Source organism: Tasmannia lanceolata, unplaced genomic scaffold (assembly GCF_043159265.1).
Source record: "Tasmannia lanceolata isolate RefF3 unplaced genomic scaffold, GAP_Taslan_0.1 ptg000037l, whole genome shotgun sequence".
Taxonomy (NCBI): domain Eukaryota; kingdom Viridiplantae; phylum Streptophyta; class Magnoliopsida; order Canellales; family Winteraceae; genus Tasmannia; species Tasmannia lanceolata.
In genome coordinates, this window is record NW_027518714.1 from 18,166,173 (window position 1) to 18,182,522 (window position 16,350).

General features: G+C 39.1%; 1 protein-coding gene across 1 annotated transcript; it reads right to left on the reverse strand.

Moving 5' to 3' along the window:
- Window positions 1-1,922: 1,922 nt before the first annotated feature.
- On the reverse strand, window positions 1,923-10,451 carry LOC143860367 (ankyrin repeat-containing protein At5g02620-like). Its single transcript, XM_077370953.1, has 4 exons — window positions 9,196-10,451; window positions 7,555-7,973; window positions 2,493-3,393; window positions 1,923-2,309 (listed from the first exon to the last, which is right to left on the reverse strand). The coding sequence occupies exons 1-3, from the start codon at window positions 9,470-9,472 to the stop codon at window positions 2,533-2,535; spliced, it is 1,557 nt and encodes a 518-aa protein (XP_077227068.1). The 5' UTR covers window positions 9,473-10,451; the 3' UTR covers window positions 1,923-2,309; window positions 2,493-2,532.
- Window positions 10,452-16,350: the final 5,899 nt, after the last annotated feature.

The window sequence follows — 16,350 nt, forward strand, 5'->3', positions numbered from 1 at the left end:
ATACTCGTTCGAAATATTTCCACTATTTTAACTGCTAGGATTGCCTAATAGTGTGATTTTTTTACAATTGACCACTCTATAATGCGAGTCGATACTTGGAATGGTCCAGACCACGCAACCACATGAACTGCTGAGATTCCTTAGCTCGTGGGCTTGCAAGGCTGCCGGCAAAGAATGCCATGCAGGATCAACAGCATAGAAGGATTACAATGGGATTAATCCGCAAATCCACAAACCAAATTTCTTTCATTGCTTCTCAGCCAAGACCAGAGCAACCCAAGAAAAACCCAAGATCTCTCTCTCTCTCTCTCTCTCTCTCTCTCTCTCTCTCTCTCTCTCTCTCTCTCTCGCCACCACCACTGCATAGGAAGCCTAGTTATGTTAGGAAACAACCTAAAACAAGGCAACTTTCAGTACCGGGTGGCCTGGCGATGTCTGTGGATGAAAGGGGTGGAGAACATGACATTGAAGAATGTGGCGTTTAATGGAACATAGAACGGGTTGAGGATCAAAGCCTGGGTGAGACCAAGTAATGGATTTGTTAGGGGAGCCGTCTTTCAGGCTGCTGTCATGATCAATGTCCAAAACCTGATAGTGATCACTAAAACTACTGCCCATAGTATGAAGTCAAACCCAGTTCCAGTGTTTTGATAAGAATTTTTGGTTTTACATTTCTACCCATGTTTCTTGTTTGAATGATGCAAATTATTTAAGTTCTGATGAGCTATGCCAATGTTTTTGTGCAGACTTCCTGTGTAAAAATCAGTGTCGTGACATACCAAAACATCGTAAAAATCAGTAGTGTGACATACCGAAACATCAGAAGAACATTGTCGTCTAGATAGCCATGAAATTCGCCTGCAGTACAAGCCCCCAGTGCAAATGAATTGGTTCGCAAGATATAAAACTCACATACCTCGATCAACCGGAAGAATTGTCTGTCAAAATGTTGTGGACACTGCTCCTGCTGCAGTCATGTCATCACTTTACAAGACTGTATAGATAGTGTCTACTTATTTTTAATTTATTTTTTTTGGATGGTTAGGGTATACTGCTGTGATTTGGTATACACTTTGAATTTATTGCTGACACACGTGTCGTGTCGTGTCCGACATGACACACGTGTCGTGTCGTGTCCAACATGACACGTATCAACACTCCTTTCGACACTTTTAAATGTACTGCTAGAAGTGTCAAGCTTAATGTGGGCGCGTCAACATGTTTTTGTACCATGTAAGTGTGACATCATGTCTTGTTATTGAATATTGTATTTACCTTTATTTATTTTTTTGAAATGGATTGTATTTACATTTATTAACTCATCTTTTATTATAAACTCTTCCTTTAGCTCTTCCTTAACTAATATCTATTGTTATATCCCCTCCCAAAAACTAAAACTCTAAACAAACTCTTATTCCAATGTTATATTTAATGTATCCTATTGGTCTCCCTTTCTCGCTGCACATTGGAAACTGAAGAGAACTAGATTAAATTGATGAATGCGTTGTTATTTGATTTTCTCATGTTTGTTTTAGATTATAGTTGATTAGTCCTAACTCCTAAGATTTATTAACTCATTAAGTGAAATATTGTATTTAAATTTCTGTAAATTATGATAATAATCAATAATTTTATATATAGTACGTGTATGGGTGTGTCACCGTTTCTAGATTTTAAAGGATTGCCATGTCAGACACCTCGCAGCCGTGTCAAAACTTCACACACGAATCGGTGTCCACATATGAAGATTATATATACTATGTTTTAGCTGTGTCTGTGTCATCACGCGACACTCGTGTCCGTCTCCACAAATCATAGGTATACTGAAAAAATACACAAGAAATTCATTCTTTCCTCATTCTTGATGAAAATCGCAACTAACCAGAGAATGGGCAGTAGAACAAAAAACAAAAAACTGATGATAAGCTAAGACTCCTGAAAACTAATATATTATTACATGTTATTTTGATACATGCATGTGTGCCGATCACAAATAAAGTCACAGACAAAGACAAGTATACAACATCCCCACATCCTACTCTCAGTGGGGTGCAGTCACAAACACACACAATCCACTGTTTCTGTATCCTGATGTGAGTTTATCTTGCATAATATCATAGAAAATTCAGTTGAAGAAAAATAAGAATATCCGGGGCTACGCTCTAGCATTTACTTGAGAAAAAGACCAGAGGAGAATTTCCAATACCTTTTGTTAGAATTGCACAATCCAGTTGCAGGTCTAATATCTGCTTATTTACGCACTCACGTGAGTGTATGGTGCACATCACCTGAATTTGCTCTTGGTGTACCTGATGATGGATCAAAGAGTTTAGAGTATGTAGCATTTACATGGTTGCGGTATATATATATATATATATATATATATATATATATATATATATAGTGTGTGTGTGTGTGTGTGCGAGAGAGAGAGAGAGAGAGAGAGAGAGAGAGAGAGAGAGAGAGAGAGAAAGAGAGAGAGAGTATAGTACCTGAGGTATTTGAGCTCCATAATTTAAAGTTATGGTGATCCTAAAGTGCATACATCCTCTTATATTCGTTATTCAATAGCTCTGTATCGGATAACAAGGACATGGACCCAGAGCGCGACCGGCTTTCAGAAGCCCTCCTTATATTTCTCATGTTTGACTCTTCAATTCTATGCAAGATGACAAAGTAGCACATAGAACAAATGGTGGTCAACATGATAGAACCACCTGCCACCGTGGCAGTCCATGCCAACCAACGAGCACGCGGGCCCACAACGATATATGAGAGAGAGATGAAAGAGACAGAAATGAAAAGACAGGCCATCCACATGAGCTTATTGATCACAAACATCATTTGCTCCTTTGCCTTCTGCTCAACAACAACTATGGATGTCTGGACCACAACAACTGCCAAGGAGATAAACAGTGCCAAAGCGTCGAACACGAAAAATATGATAAAAGCTCCTTTGTTTGCTATGTAGGCTTGTCCGAGCGTCATCCCTTTGACATGTTCTTGAACATATTGACCGGGTACCTGAAAGATCGCAAAAGCAACGGTGGCGATGAGTACAGCCACGACTGTGGCTGAATTCATTGCGTTGTTGAGACCCCCAATATGGAGCTTTTTCAGCCTCTTGGCGATCTTTTGGACCCGTAATCGGGTCTGGCGGGTTTGTTGGAGTTGGGAATGTACGTTATGCTTTATTTCGCTCACTGTCTGTTTTAGTTGTCTCGCGGCACTTGGGGGGCTTGTGTGCTCCTTTGCAGTCACTGCACCAGCTTCCCTTAAAATGAGAGCAAGCTCCTCATTTTTGGACTTTTCTGCAATGTCAAGTGCAGTCTCTCCTGCTTTGTTAATTGCATTGATCGTAATCCCTTCGATCGATAATAAACTACTCAATATCTGGCAATGGAAAAATAATTATTTCAGACAGGTAGGCATTGTAAAAAATAAAAGCAAAAGATTGACATGTTGGATGTACTTTATCACCCAGTATATACCCTTGAAAGTATTCCTATTCATTCCCTTTATTTTTAGGTAATTTTGTGCATATTGGGATTTATATAAAATTTTCATTTCCTTTATTTGCATTTGCTTAATGCAATCATAATTTTTTTTTTCCATAACAGGCTCCCAAGCTAATGAATACTTAACAGAATCTTATGATGGGTTCTCGGGTATTTCCAGAAATGAAAAGTCATGTGATTGCTAAGAGGCATTGATGTTCGACTAAATTTCTACATTCTGGAAGGTTATATTGGTCTGTTTGAAAAATCATTGCATTAAGCCAATTTAAACACACACACACACACACACACACAGAGAGAGAGAGAGAGAGAGAGAGAGAGAGAGAGAGAGAGAGAGAGAGAGAGAGAGAGAGAGAGAAATAGTTAATACTAGTCAATATTGTCCTGAAATGCCATGAGATTAAATCGAACTCGAATGTTCCAAAAAAAAAGTAAATTGTAAAACCATAAGGCTATACTGAACCAAATCATAAAATTGAAACACAAATCATAAGATTTAAATTATTTTAGGAAGTTCATTAAAACATAAAAAAAATACTCGGAAATATGAAAAAAATATGTTCTCTTTTTTTATCAGTATGAAAAGATAATAATGCTGTATGAAAAATCAACCACAATAGCATCCAATTTTAGTCCACTGATAACATCCAATGTGACTATGAAGTCCCATATTGAGTTCCAGCTTTCCCTACCAAGAAGGAAATAAAATAAAATATATCACATTACCATTAGTATTTAACTATATAGCGAACCAAGACGAATCAGAAATTAGGATCATGCAATATTTTAATTCATTTACCTCCAATCCATATGAAAAGTTAACTAAACCAATTATGAAACATTATGAGGCTTCATTTTTAAGTGTATCGATTGATTCATATAAGAATTTATGTCTACTGTCAATCGAGGTTCAAGCACAATGACTAATTATTTTACATAGCGTTTTTAATTGAATCATAGGTTTTGAGTTGTGTATTGCAAGAGTTTAATAACATTTCCTAAATGGTGCCTAATGATACCAAAATCTGGACCTGAATCTCGGGATTGCGCCGCTGATGAACTCGGATGCTTAGGGTAACCTGCGCCCAAAGAACACGATGTTAGAGGCCCCAGAGTGTGGACTCCTGGGGCACCCTCTGACGCTCAAGTCGGATAATAGCATCAAATAGTATCTGAACACTACTAGTGTATGGAGAATAAGAGCTTGGGCGTGGTTATGGGGTGGAAGAAGATGCGTACCGTTGAGCGTGGGGGTCCCTTTTATAGACTCGGAGTCCTTGGCAGCTTGGGAAGCTTGCCTTTCTTGGAGTCTTTCCTTGTTGGATGACTTTCTCATGGAATTGGTTTCCATGTTTATCTTGAAGAGTGTGAGTTTCCTTATGGCACTTGGTTTCTAAATGCATCCAAGATTTTAGGAAGGTTGCCGTATAGGGCTCGGATTTCCTTCTTAGGCACTTTCCTATTTGATTAGTTCTTCTCTTATCGGATAAGCAAATTTTCACTCTAACAATGCTCTCACCTCTCTCTCCCTCTCTCAGACCATTTAAAATGCTTATTATGCTTTACATTTTTCCTGAAAATAGTTATAGTTTTGTAAAACCCACCTTCAAACCAGAAAGCTTCCAATGGCAGTTTGCAATATGAGGGTGATGGCTTTCCTTTCTTTTCTACCTCTCTCTCTCGCTACTTCTTTGAATTTTTCACGTAATTCATCTCTCAGCAGACAAGATTCTAACCTGATATCTCTCAAACAAGCTTTCTCAGTTCCTGATTTCTCATTGGACAGCTGGAATTAATCAAACTACATGTCCCTATGCCCATAGACTAGCCTCCATTGTGATCACATGAAGAAAGTAATAGTTTCACTCAACATATCAAATTTGAACATCTCTGGGAATTTTTGCCAGTAATTTCAGAGCTTAAAAGCATTGTGAATCTTTCTGTGGCTAGTAAAAGTCTCTTTGGCGAGTTCCCTGCAGATTCATAAGCTAACAAACCTAATATTCCTCAAAAATATCCAACAATCAGTTCAATGGGAGCTTGGAATGGGATTTTCCTCAATTGGAAAAAGAATAAACTTGGAAATCGAGACCCATGAGGAAACTTGAGTGTCATCCAGTACCTCCACCTAAGGCATACCTTGAGGTAAGAGTCACCGACCCTGGCCATCTCCATACCTCAGGACGACCCAAGTTGGGCGGATCGACCAATACACCCAAGGCATGCTTTGAGGTAAGTCCCCGAAGTCAGCACCCACCCAACCGAGCTTTTAAGCCAACCTGGTAGGGTACGCGTCGGTAAATTGCCTGGGCCGAGCTTTAAGCCGGCCAGACCAAACTATCAGTGTAAAGGATCTGTGGATCCAAACCTAGAAGTATGTGTTAAGACCGAAGGTTGATCGCCCGGAAATCTTCACTAGACACTTCTGGACTAAAACTTGATCGTCCTAAGGACAGATGGGATGGCAAACTCCAAACTGATCACTTGGAGGACGACCAGTTGACGCGCATCAAGCACAGAGGAAAGTGCCCATACACTGACCAAGGTTGGTAGAGGCCACAAATCTCCTGGCTATTTAGCCAATTACAAAGCCCGGATTTGGACAAGTCCCGACCTTCATCAAGGCTAAGGAGCCCTCATAAGAAGTCATATTCGAGCATTACTCCAATCGAGCACAACCCTACCCCTTATAGCAGAGGACCAAAGCTCGACAATATGAACTACTGTTTAGCATAAAATGGTAACCCGACGAGCCAAGAGGACTACTTGCTTGGCTCAGAACGACCCCAGGAAGTGAGGGGCATTGTGTTAGGGTGAAAATTCACCTATCCTAAAAGAGAAGAACCGATCAAATATGAAAGTGCCTAAGAGAGGAATCCGAGTACGATACGGCAACTTTCCTAAGAGCTTGGATGTATTGAGAAACTGAGTGCCATAAGGAAACCTGCACTCTCCGAGATAAACATGGAAACCAATTCCATGGGAAAGTCATCCAATAAGGAAAAGATTCTAAGAAAGATAAGCTTCCCAAGATACCAAGTACTCTGAGTGTATAAAAGGTATCCTCACGCTCAAAGGTACGCATCTTCTTCCACCCCATAACCACAATCAATCTCTTGTTTTCCATAAACTAGTAGTGCTCAGATACTTTTTGCTGTTATTATCTGACTTGAGCATTGAAGGGTGCCTCCGGAGTTCACACTCTGGGGCCCTTCGTGTTCTTTGGGCGCAGGTTATCCTAAGCATCTGATTTCGTCTACGGCACAATCCCAAGATTCATGTACGAATTTTGGCATCATCAGCGCCCTCTAACCTACAACCTCATGTGGATTTTATGCCCTGAAAGGCTGAACTATGTGAATCTGTTGTAGCACTTTATCATAGACCAATAAACTCCTACATATGATGAACATTTGTACCCTGATGAAGTTCCTCCACACCCAAAATAAAAACTAGAAACGTAATGCTCACATATCAACTAAGCAATCGAGTTTTAGATGTTTGAAAACTAGAAAGTTTCACCTGAGTGTTGTTGGGTTTATTAAAATCCAGCAAGTTTTCGAATGCTAGATTGAGTTTGTAAACCTTGATGGTGAAGCAAGAGGGAAGCTCAACAGGAGGCCTGACAATCGCAACAAGACCACAAAAGAAATGGGACCAAGAAAAAAAAGTGAACTGCCGACTGATTCAATCAAATCATAAAGGTGAAAGCTCAATCAGCTGATGGCAAAAATATATTAATGGAGATAAATATTTGTTGCACAATCAAATTCTTCATGCAAATCGATGCATCTTTTTCTTGCTTCTAGGTACTATCATATAGTTTGAATGCATTTCTTCAAATGTGTTTTCTTTTCTATACTTCGTATGTAATTGTACAAACATGTTGGTGTGCTAAGCACCTTATGGGGACACCCATCGTCTTGAATGGAAATGAGAATATAAGATATATGTGGAATGGGAGCATTGATATATCACATGAGGCAGGAACTAAACATAAAAAAAATGATAAGATCGGTCAAATAGTATTACCCACCTGACCGCGACCCTTCCTGGTTGCAATATGCAATGCCGTGTTTCCCTTATTATCTTCCAAGGCAATAACTGAGGAGTCGGGTTTAAGTAATTCAAACACTATCTCAAGGTTCTCAATATTTTGCCCTTTCACAGCCATGTGTAAGGCAGTCTGCCCCTTCTTGTCGGTCCTAAAATTGATACCAGGGTCCTTGCTTAAAAGGGATTTCACCACTTCCAGATGTCCCATTCTCGCAGCGGAATGAAGGGCGGTTTTGCCATTGCTTCTGGCTATTTTAGCAAGGCTCGCGTCTGTCTCTAGCAGATGATTGACGACATTAATGTGGCCTTGAGTGGCAGCAGTGTGTAAGGCTGTTGAATTTGAAGAATCCGTGGTCATAGCCAACTCAGGGAAAGAAGCCAATAGTTCTTTCAACACCTCTGCATAACCAAGAAACTATAAGGACAAAAAAAAATCATCTTACAAGCCAAGGGCACCACAAACAGTTACTGCTTTTAGGTTATTCAAATTGCATGATATATTAGTGGAATTCTTTCAGAATTCAAAACAAAGCCAGTCTTCATCCTTTGCAAAGGAACATATAGACATAATCATAGAGAGATACGACAAAAAAAAGTTTAGATACATCGCTAAAAAGGTTAAGTTGCTTCCAGATTATTGAGGCCCTGTTTGTTTTGGATTTTGAGAACCGGTTGTGAGTCCAATACTGATTATTGGACACCATTTGCATTTAATTTTGAGTCCAATAATCAGTTTTGGGCTCCCAATCGGTTCTCAAAATCCTAAGGCCCTGTTCATTTAAGATTAGACAAGCAATTGTGAAACAGGAAAGCATCGTCATCCTTCCACACATAAATAAGCATTCTAGCCACTCAAGAGATTTTCAATACACTGAAGAGGAGATAACCCAAAGTTTAAGAATGACAAAGTACAAGTTAAATTGATGACCACCATGGATTCTAGACTCTCCATATCGATGATGAATTAGGTTGTTCGTCATTATAAAACAATTTTGAGTCATAGTCCCACTTAGAAACCTATTAACTCAACTCAACTCAACAAAGCCTTTTTCCCAAACTAGTTGGGGTCGGCTAAATGAATCCTTTAGAAAAATTTCATGAAGAAGGTGAAAGGAATCCACCCAACTCTAATCCTAACTCTAGTTGGGTTCGTCTACGTGGATCATTTTCTTCCATTCTATTAACTAATCATAAATTTTCCAATCAAACCAATGTTAAAATCACAAAAGCCAAATGTAAATCAATCGAATACAATTATCAAAATGGATTCCAAATTGGTTTCAGATAACTCTACCTACAAGTAGTGATTTTCCCAAACCTAGAACAATGAGATCCATTTTTCTACATCAAAAAGCATTATAGCCACTTAAAAAATTTCAAAAACCATTACTGTATCATCAATTTGCAGGATGACAAGTCCACGAATAAATCAATCAGTACAAATAAACAAATGAAATAATTTAGTAAATTTCTTCCCATTGTCTGTCCTACATCAAAATTCCTTATAACCATGTACAGTTCTGTAACCCATATACCAAAAAATTACTAAAAGCCATGAGTGAATTATGATAATCAGTAGTAAAGAAAACACATGGAATGAAAAATCAGGTGAAATGCTCACCCAGATGACCCAACTTTGCAGCTATGTGGAATGAATCATAACCATTTTTGGCCTTAAGGGCAGCAGATTGGACGTCTGAATGCTTCAAGAGCTCGCTAATGATCAAAGGCTGTCCATTTTCTGCAGCGAGAAACAATGCTGTCTCTCCATCCTGGTTCTGTACAGAAAGCAAATCCTTCAAATGTATACCATCAGTACACTCAAGGATCTCTTTAACTCGACCAAAATCCCCTGCCCTAACAGCCAAATGAAGCGGTGAATCACCGCGTTTCCCCATGGATTCTTTGTCCTTCTTCTCACAAGAGCTCTGCTGCTTAAAATCCCTTTGTTTAGTCTACTCAAAACCCCAATTCACTAGAATTTACCAAAAACCCAGATGTAATTTTGAAGTCAATCAAGAAATAGATGACAAATTCTTTGATTTTGAGTCTTTATTTTGCAGCAGAGAAGAAGAAGAACTAAAAAAACACCTTTTTTTCCTTCTCTAAGATAACAATTCACTATACTAATATGTGAATAAGAAAATCAAACAAAAAAAAAGCTTCTTTTTTCTCTTCCAAAACCCTAATAGAAGATCAAAACCTAAGCTTCTATGAATCTCAGAACTTGAAATCACTGCAAAGAATCATATCTGTGCAGACCCAAATTCTAGAAATAAAAAATGAACCATTTTTAGAGATCAAAACCTTTGTTTCCTTGAAGCTGCCACCTGAAAATTAGATCAAAAGGGAGAAAAATAATAAAAATAAAATAAAACCCACTTTCATTCAAACCCTAATTCACCCGATCCATAGCTAAAAATCCACGTTTGGGTGAATTACTAAACCAAAAACTGCAAACAAAAGATTCAATTTTAAAGCATGGATTAACAAGCAGAAGAAAATAAAATCCACTTCCTGCTTTGAATTCAGTGCAAAAAAATAGAAGCTCTTTTGTCCTCCACAAAACCCAAAATATTCCCAACTCTTTGATGATTATTCTATGGACCCAAAAAGAGAGAGGGTAAAAAAAAATCTGAGGAAAGGAGATATACAAAAGCAGAGAACCAAGAAACAGTGAAAAAGCCACAGCCAAGAATCTTATAATTTCTTTTTCTTTATAATTTGTGGGTTTTTAGGGTTTGATCTTTATTTAATTTTTCGCAAGAGAACAACAGTTGGTAGCCATTGCTATCGAGACGTCATTCATTCCAGACTGTGGTAGCAAAGAGGAATATACAAACAAAAATCTCGAAAGAAGACGAACTGAAAAATCTGTGTAAGCGAAAATGAATTAAAAAACTATATAATGTATAGACCAAAGTTTGGTATATATTACATAGTGGAGTGATCTCCTGGTCAGCCCCTCTAGTGTTTTTATTTATAAAGTACATATATATATATATATATATATATATATATATATATATATATATATATATATATTTTAGGGAAATGTTATCAGCACTACTGTATTTTGATGAGGGCACTCCTCACTTTATTAAAACTACGGTATGGCCCGCACCATAGGATGATCCGAACCGTCCATCTACATTAGATGGACCACAGCCTAAGTAGGTTGTGCCCTAAAAACATTTCCATAGGTTGATCCTAACCCTCCGATCTAAATGTTAGAGGATTGATCATAACCCTTGATAGATCGGAGGGTTAGAGGGTTGATCATAACCCTTGATAGATCAGAGGGTTAGGATCAACAGTATGGAATTAATTTTTGGGGCACGGTCTATTTAGGCTATAACTACTGTTTTTTACATTAGAAGAGGTGGAATTGGGACGAGAAAGGGGTGAATATTTCAGTTCCCATTACTTATTTACTTATTTACTTATTTACATTTCCATTGACTCGGTCACGCAACAGATGGGTGCCTTGTCAAAATCTCAGCTTATAGGTTGTGGGTTCTACACTTCCACTCCCAAAGAACGTGTAACACTTTGACACTCCAAAGGGTGTGTTTGGTAGACCTGACAAACGGGTAGGCCGGGCCGGATTTCACTCAACCCATACGGGTCCGGGTGGTACGGTTTATGACATGGAATTTTACGGGTCACAATTTGGTGAATCCAGCCCCACACGTACAGGCTGGGTGGATCCACAGGTCACCCGATTTTTGTTTTTATTATTGTTATTATTATTTTTGCTGTTTTATTCCTACACTATAATAGGATGATCCAAACTGTCCATGTGATGGGCCATAACGTAGATAGGTTGTGCCCGAAAAATCATTTCCATAGGATGACCCTAGCCCTCTAATCTATGGAGGAAATGAATATTGTTATTTATGGAACCTCTATAGATCGGAGGACTAGGATCATTCTATGGAAATTATTTTTGGGGCACAGCCTATTTACGTTGTGTTCCGTCACATGGACGGTTTAGGTCATCCTATGATGTGGTCGGTGCAATACTTTCTTGAAAATATGGGACTATAAGGGCTTACACCATATAAAATCGCTATCATTTGGGTTTTTACGGGCACCTGCAGTGGCCAGTTTTGACGAGACCCGTACGAGGCGGGTCAAATTTCAATGGTCACTAATTTAGTGACCCGGACCTGTAAATTACAGGCGGGCCGGGTGGAGCCGAGGGTCCGGGTCACTTTTCACCAGGTCTAGTGTTTGGCACCTTGAAAAACTTTTGCTCAAAAATACTTACTGGGGACCATTCGAGAAAGGCATTTCACGGCTGGCTGTTGCATGTGAGAGCAGCCGCAGAGGCTCACTTTTCAGCAGATTTTGTCGTATTCATTTAATTCATCAAAATCATTAAAGATGTCCTATTTTTCTATAGAAATGTGTTCGGTAAAAAAAAAGGTCCTAAGAAGATGTTGATCATACATGAGAGGGTTGTTTACAGAGGAAAAAAACAAATAAGAATTCATTCGCATTCATACACACCAGGCTCCTCTGCAAGCTTAAAGCTCGAACTTATAACACCAACTGGAGAAGATGAAACACAACCTGCAGTCAGTTTTGAAATAGAATGGAAAAGGCCCATGTAGGAATCTGGCATAAGGTTCCAAGGAAAAAAGCTTACTTCCCGAAGCCTTTCCAAAATTGCTCAAACAAACATTATTTGAACAAAATAGATCTAGACATTTGATCTTGGCGCTTATAGGATCTGAGTCTATGACATTGGTAACCTCATAGTTCATTGGCACACTCTCTAGGTCCATCTGAGTCCTTTTCTCTTCCCCATCTTCTGTTTTTCTGTGATAGGATTGGTGTTTAGCATACTTGAATACGATAACTTTTTTTTTCATTTAATAAACACGTAGGGGTCCCTGCCAAACCCCAGCTTACCTACCAAAAAAATACATGAGAACTATATAGGAATAGGAATCAGGTGTTGGAATTAGGATTGATTCCAATTCTACAAGAATCTGAGTATGGTTCAATAAAGGAATGAAATCAAGGGGTCAAACATGAGGCCAAGGTGGAAATAGAGGGACAAGATGCCCGAATCTATTTCCCGGGAGGTATTCTGATTCTGCATCCGTTAGAATGGAATTTTTGTTAAAAAAAAAAATTAACTAAAATTTTGCTTTTAAAATTTTTTTTCGTTCTGTTTAAGTGAGAATTGGAGTAGGAATTAGAATATGATGTCGATTCTAATTCTTGATTTCTACAATCCCAAACACAGTGTTAAGGACGTGGAAATCAGGAATGAGGTTCAATTCCTAGTTACTATATGACTACTAGCTTGTTGGATTTAGAAGGCACATTTAAGATGGGATTCAGTTCGGATGGAATAGGAATCAGAATATGATGTCGATTCCAATTCCTGATTTCGACTGTTAAGGACATGGAAATCAAGAATGAGGTTCAATCCTAGTTACCATATGACTTAGCTTGTTGGACTTAGAAGGTGTAGTTACGATGGAATTCAGCTATGGTGGAAATATCAATACCATATTTATACTCTAGCAAGCAAATGCTATCCATTTTAGATGAATCTTTTACTCTGATTGTTCATTTGTTTTTTTTAGTAGTTAAGTTGGGGTTAGGCAGACCCCCACCAGATCAATATAAGGCAAAGGAAAATTACAAACGGAAATAGGATACCCCAAGAGCATCACTACGGAAGATCCTAGAGAGCTCTTGGTATGCAAGTCGGGGGAACATCCTCCCTTTACAGCTACAATTAGTTTTAGATAGAAAATTAGCCGCCACACTAGCTTCTCACCAAACATGGGACACTTTCAAACTGAGAAAATGAGCCAGCAAATCCTTGGTCTCCTAGAAGAGAGGAGTTTGTTTCCATGGGAAAATCCATTCCTCATTGAGGATGTTAACCACAAGGAGGGAATCGGATTCCACCCAGACGTAACTTAAATTTTTTTACAATGCAAGCTTGAGTCCATTTCTAAGATGTGAATCTCCTCTCTGCTTAAATCCACAGAGAAAATAGCGAGGACCTGACCTTTGAAATCCCGGATCACCCCACCAATTCCAGCCCCCATATCCATAAGCGAAGCATCAGTGTTGATTTTTGAATAATTTGGCTCTGGGTAAATCCAAGTGCACAAAGAGGAGCACTTTTCTTGCTAATACACGGGAGATTGAAATTATCAGCAATCTCTCTATTTCTCGGGGTGGGATTGTCCTCCAGCTAAAGAACTATGAGTCTCTCCTTTACTATCAATAAAATATTGTGGACGATGTCTTGTTTGTGCCTGCATTTATTTTCATGCACTCTTTTATTCCTTTCCAGCCAGCTATGAGAAAACGGTTCCTACACATATGTGACTCTCTACACACTAGCTTAAAATACAGTGGGGGCCTACATTGTTTGGGTGATCCAAGCCATCCATTTTAAAGGCCCTCACATAGATAGGGTGTCTACAAAAAATCAGATCCATAGGATCATTCCAACCCTACGATTTGTGGAGGTAAAATGGATGTCATTAAACCTTCACAAATTAGTCCATTTTTTGCCTCCACAGTTCGAATGGTTAGGATGATCCTATGGATCTGATTTTTTGTGGACACCCTATCTATGTGAGGGCCTTTAAAATGGATGGCTTGGATCACCCAAACAATGTAGGCCCCCACTGTATTTTAAGCTAGTGTGTAGAGAGTCACATATGTGTAGGAACCGTTTTCTCATAGCTGGCTGGAAAGGAATAAAAGAGTGCATGAAAATAAATGCAGGCACAAACAAGACATCGTCCACTATATTTTAAGCTAGTGTGTAGATAACTTATCTACACATATGTGGAGGAACAGTTTTCTCATATATATATATATATATATATATATATATATATATATATATAGATAGATAGAGAGAGAGAGAGAGAGAGAGAGAGAGAGAGAGGTGTAACTACACACTCGTATAGCTAACTTAGCTACACCAACGACTTAAAATACAGTGGGCCCCACATTGTTTGGGTGATGCAAACCATTCATTTGATGGGCCCTCACATAGATAAGGTGTGCTCCATAGGATCATTCCAACCCTACGATTTGTGGAGGCAAAAATGGACGTGTAAAAAACTTCACAAATCTGTCCATTTTTGCCTCCACAGTTTGAAGGGTTGGGATGATCGTATGGAGCTGATTTTTGGGCACACCCTATCAATGTGAGGGCCTATCAAATGAAAGGTTTGGATCACCCAAACAATGTAGGCCCACTGTATTTTAAGTCGTCGGTGTAGCTAAGTTAGATATTTGATCAATTTAAGCACCATTGAATTAAGAAATTTGCTTAATTCAACCACAATGCAGGAAACAAAACCCCTAATTGAGACAAAAAAGCTAAAATAAATTCCTATTAGGTAGTGTGTAGAAAAAAAAAAAAACACTTCCTGTTTCATTCGAACACTGCCTCCAGTTCAAGCTCGAAAGAGAGGAAACCAGAGATTGCGAACTCAATCAGGCAAAAAAAAAAACATAGAAGGGAAATAGGTTCGAAATGAACATAAACCTCACCAACAGTTGATGGCCCCCTGTTTTATCAACATTGACCTAAGTGATCATTTTGATGAAGGACATACAGATTCAACCAAACGTAGCATCTCCCAAAACCAGTTCAGAAACAGTCCAAACCCATTAAAAAAACAATAAAAACAAAATCAAAGACCCAAAAGGAAAACGTACATGAAATGAAAGGAGCAAAATGGAGAAGAGCCCTGTTGGTACGGTGGAAAATATAAAAGGAGCAAAATCAAGAACCCTTTGAGAGACGAAAAGCCATGCGTTTAGAGAGTGAGAGCTTGAGAGAGAGAGAGAGAGAGAGAGAGAGAGATTTGAAAAGATTTAAATAGATATTGATGGGGTCCGAACTCAGGACTGATGGGTCCGAACTCAGCACTGATGGGTCCGAACTCAGCAACCAATTGGCTGTTGACGCGTGGCCCTCACAGGGACCGCTGCAAAGCCAACACCTGTCCCTGCTAGGTGTGACACCTGGACCAATCAGGGACTTCCACCTGCCCCTCCTAGGCATGAGACCTAGTCCATACAGAGGCCACCACCTGTCCTGGACAGGTGGCTCAGAACTACCACCTGTCATGGACAGGTGGCTCAGAATCACTATAAATAGCCTTCACTTGTGCTAAGGTGAAGGATCTGAAAATCAAAACCCTAAGCTTTTGCTCTGACATTGCTCTGCACTCCTGCTCATACTGACTTGAGTGTCGAAGCGCCCGTCCGGAGCACCACTCCGGGTTGGTCCTCTGACCCTTTGTTTTCTTCTCTGTGCCCTTGTGCAGCGCAGGACTCCACTAGCCCTTCAGCCGTGGCGTGTCAGATCAGCCCTTCCGGTCCCACCATAACCTGTTACCAATTTTAGACCTAACAGATATAATTAGATTAGATTATATGATAAGGATTATGAAAAGATTTACGAAATATAGCAACTATTTAGCTGACTTTTGAAATTCCACGATACATAGATAAGGGTTATGAAAAGATTTAGGAAGAATAGCAACTATTTAGCTGACTTTTGAAATTCCATGAAGATGGATACGTAGGGAATAAAGGCTTTGCTAATATATAGCCATTAAAATAGGCAATAAATAACGTGGAGAAGGCCATAAGGGCAGATCATAAAAATTGAATGCGTATTCGATTTCTTATTAACATTGCGGGATAGAGGAGGGGCCGGCAAAGACCCGTGCGATGCACGGACGTTATATAAAACTTGAATGAAACA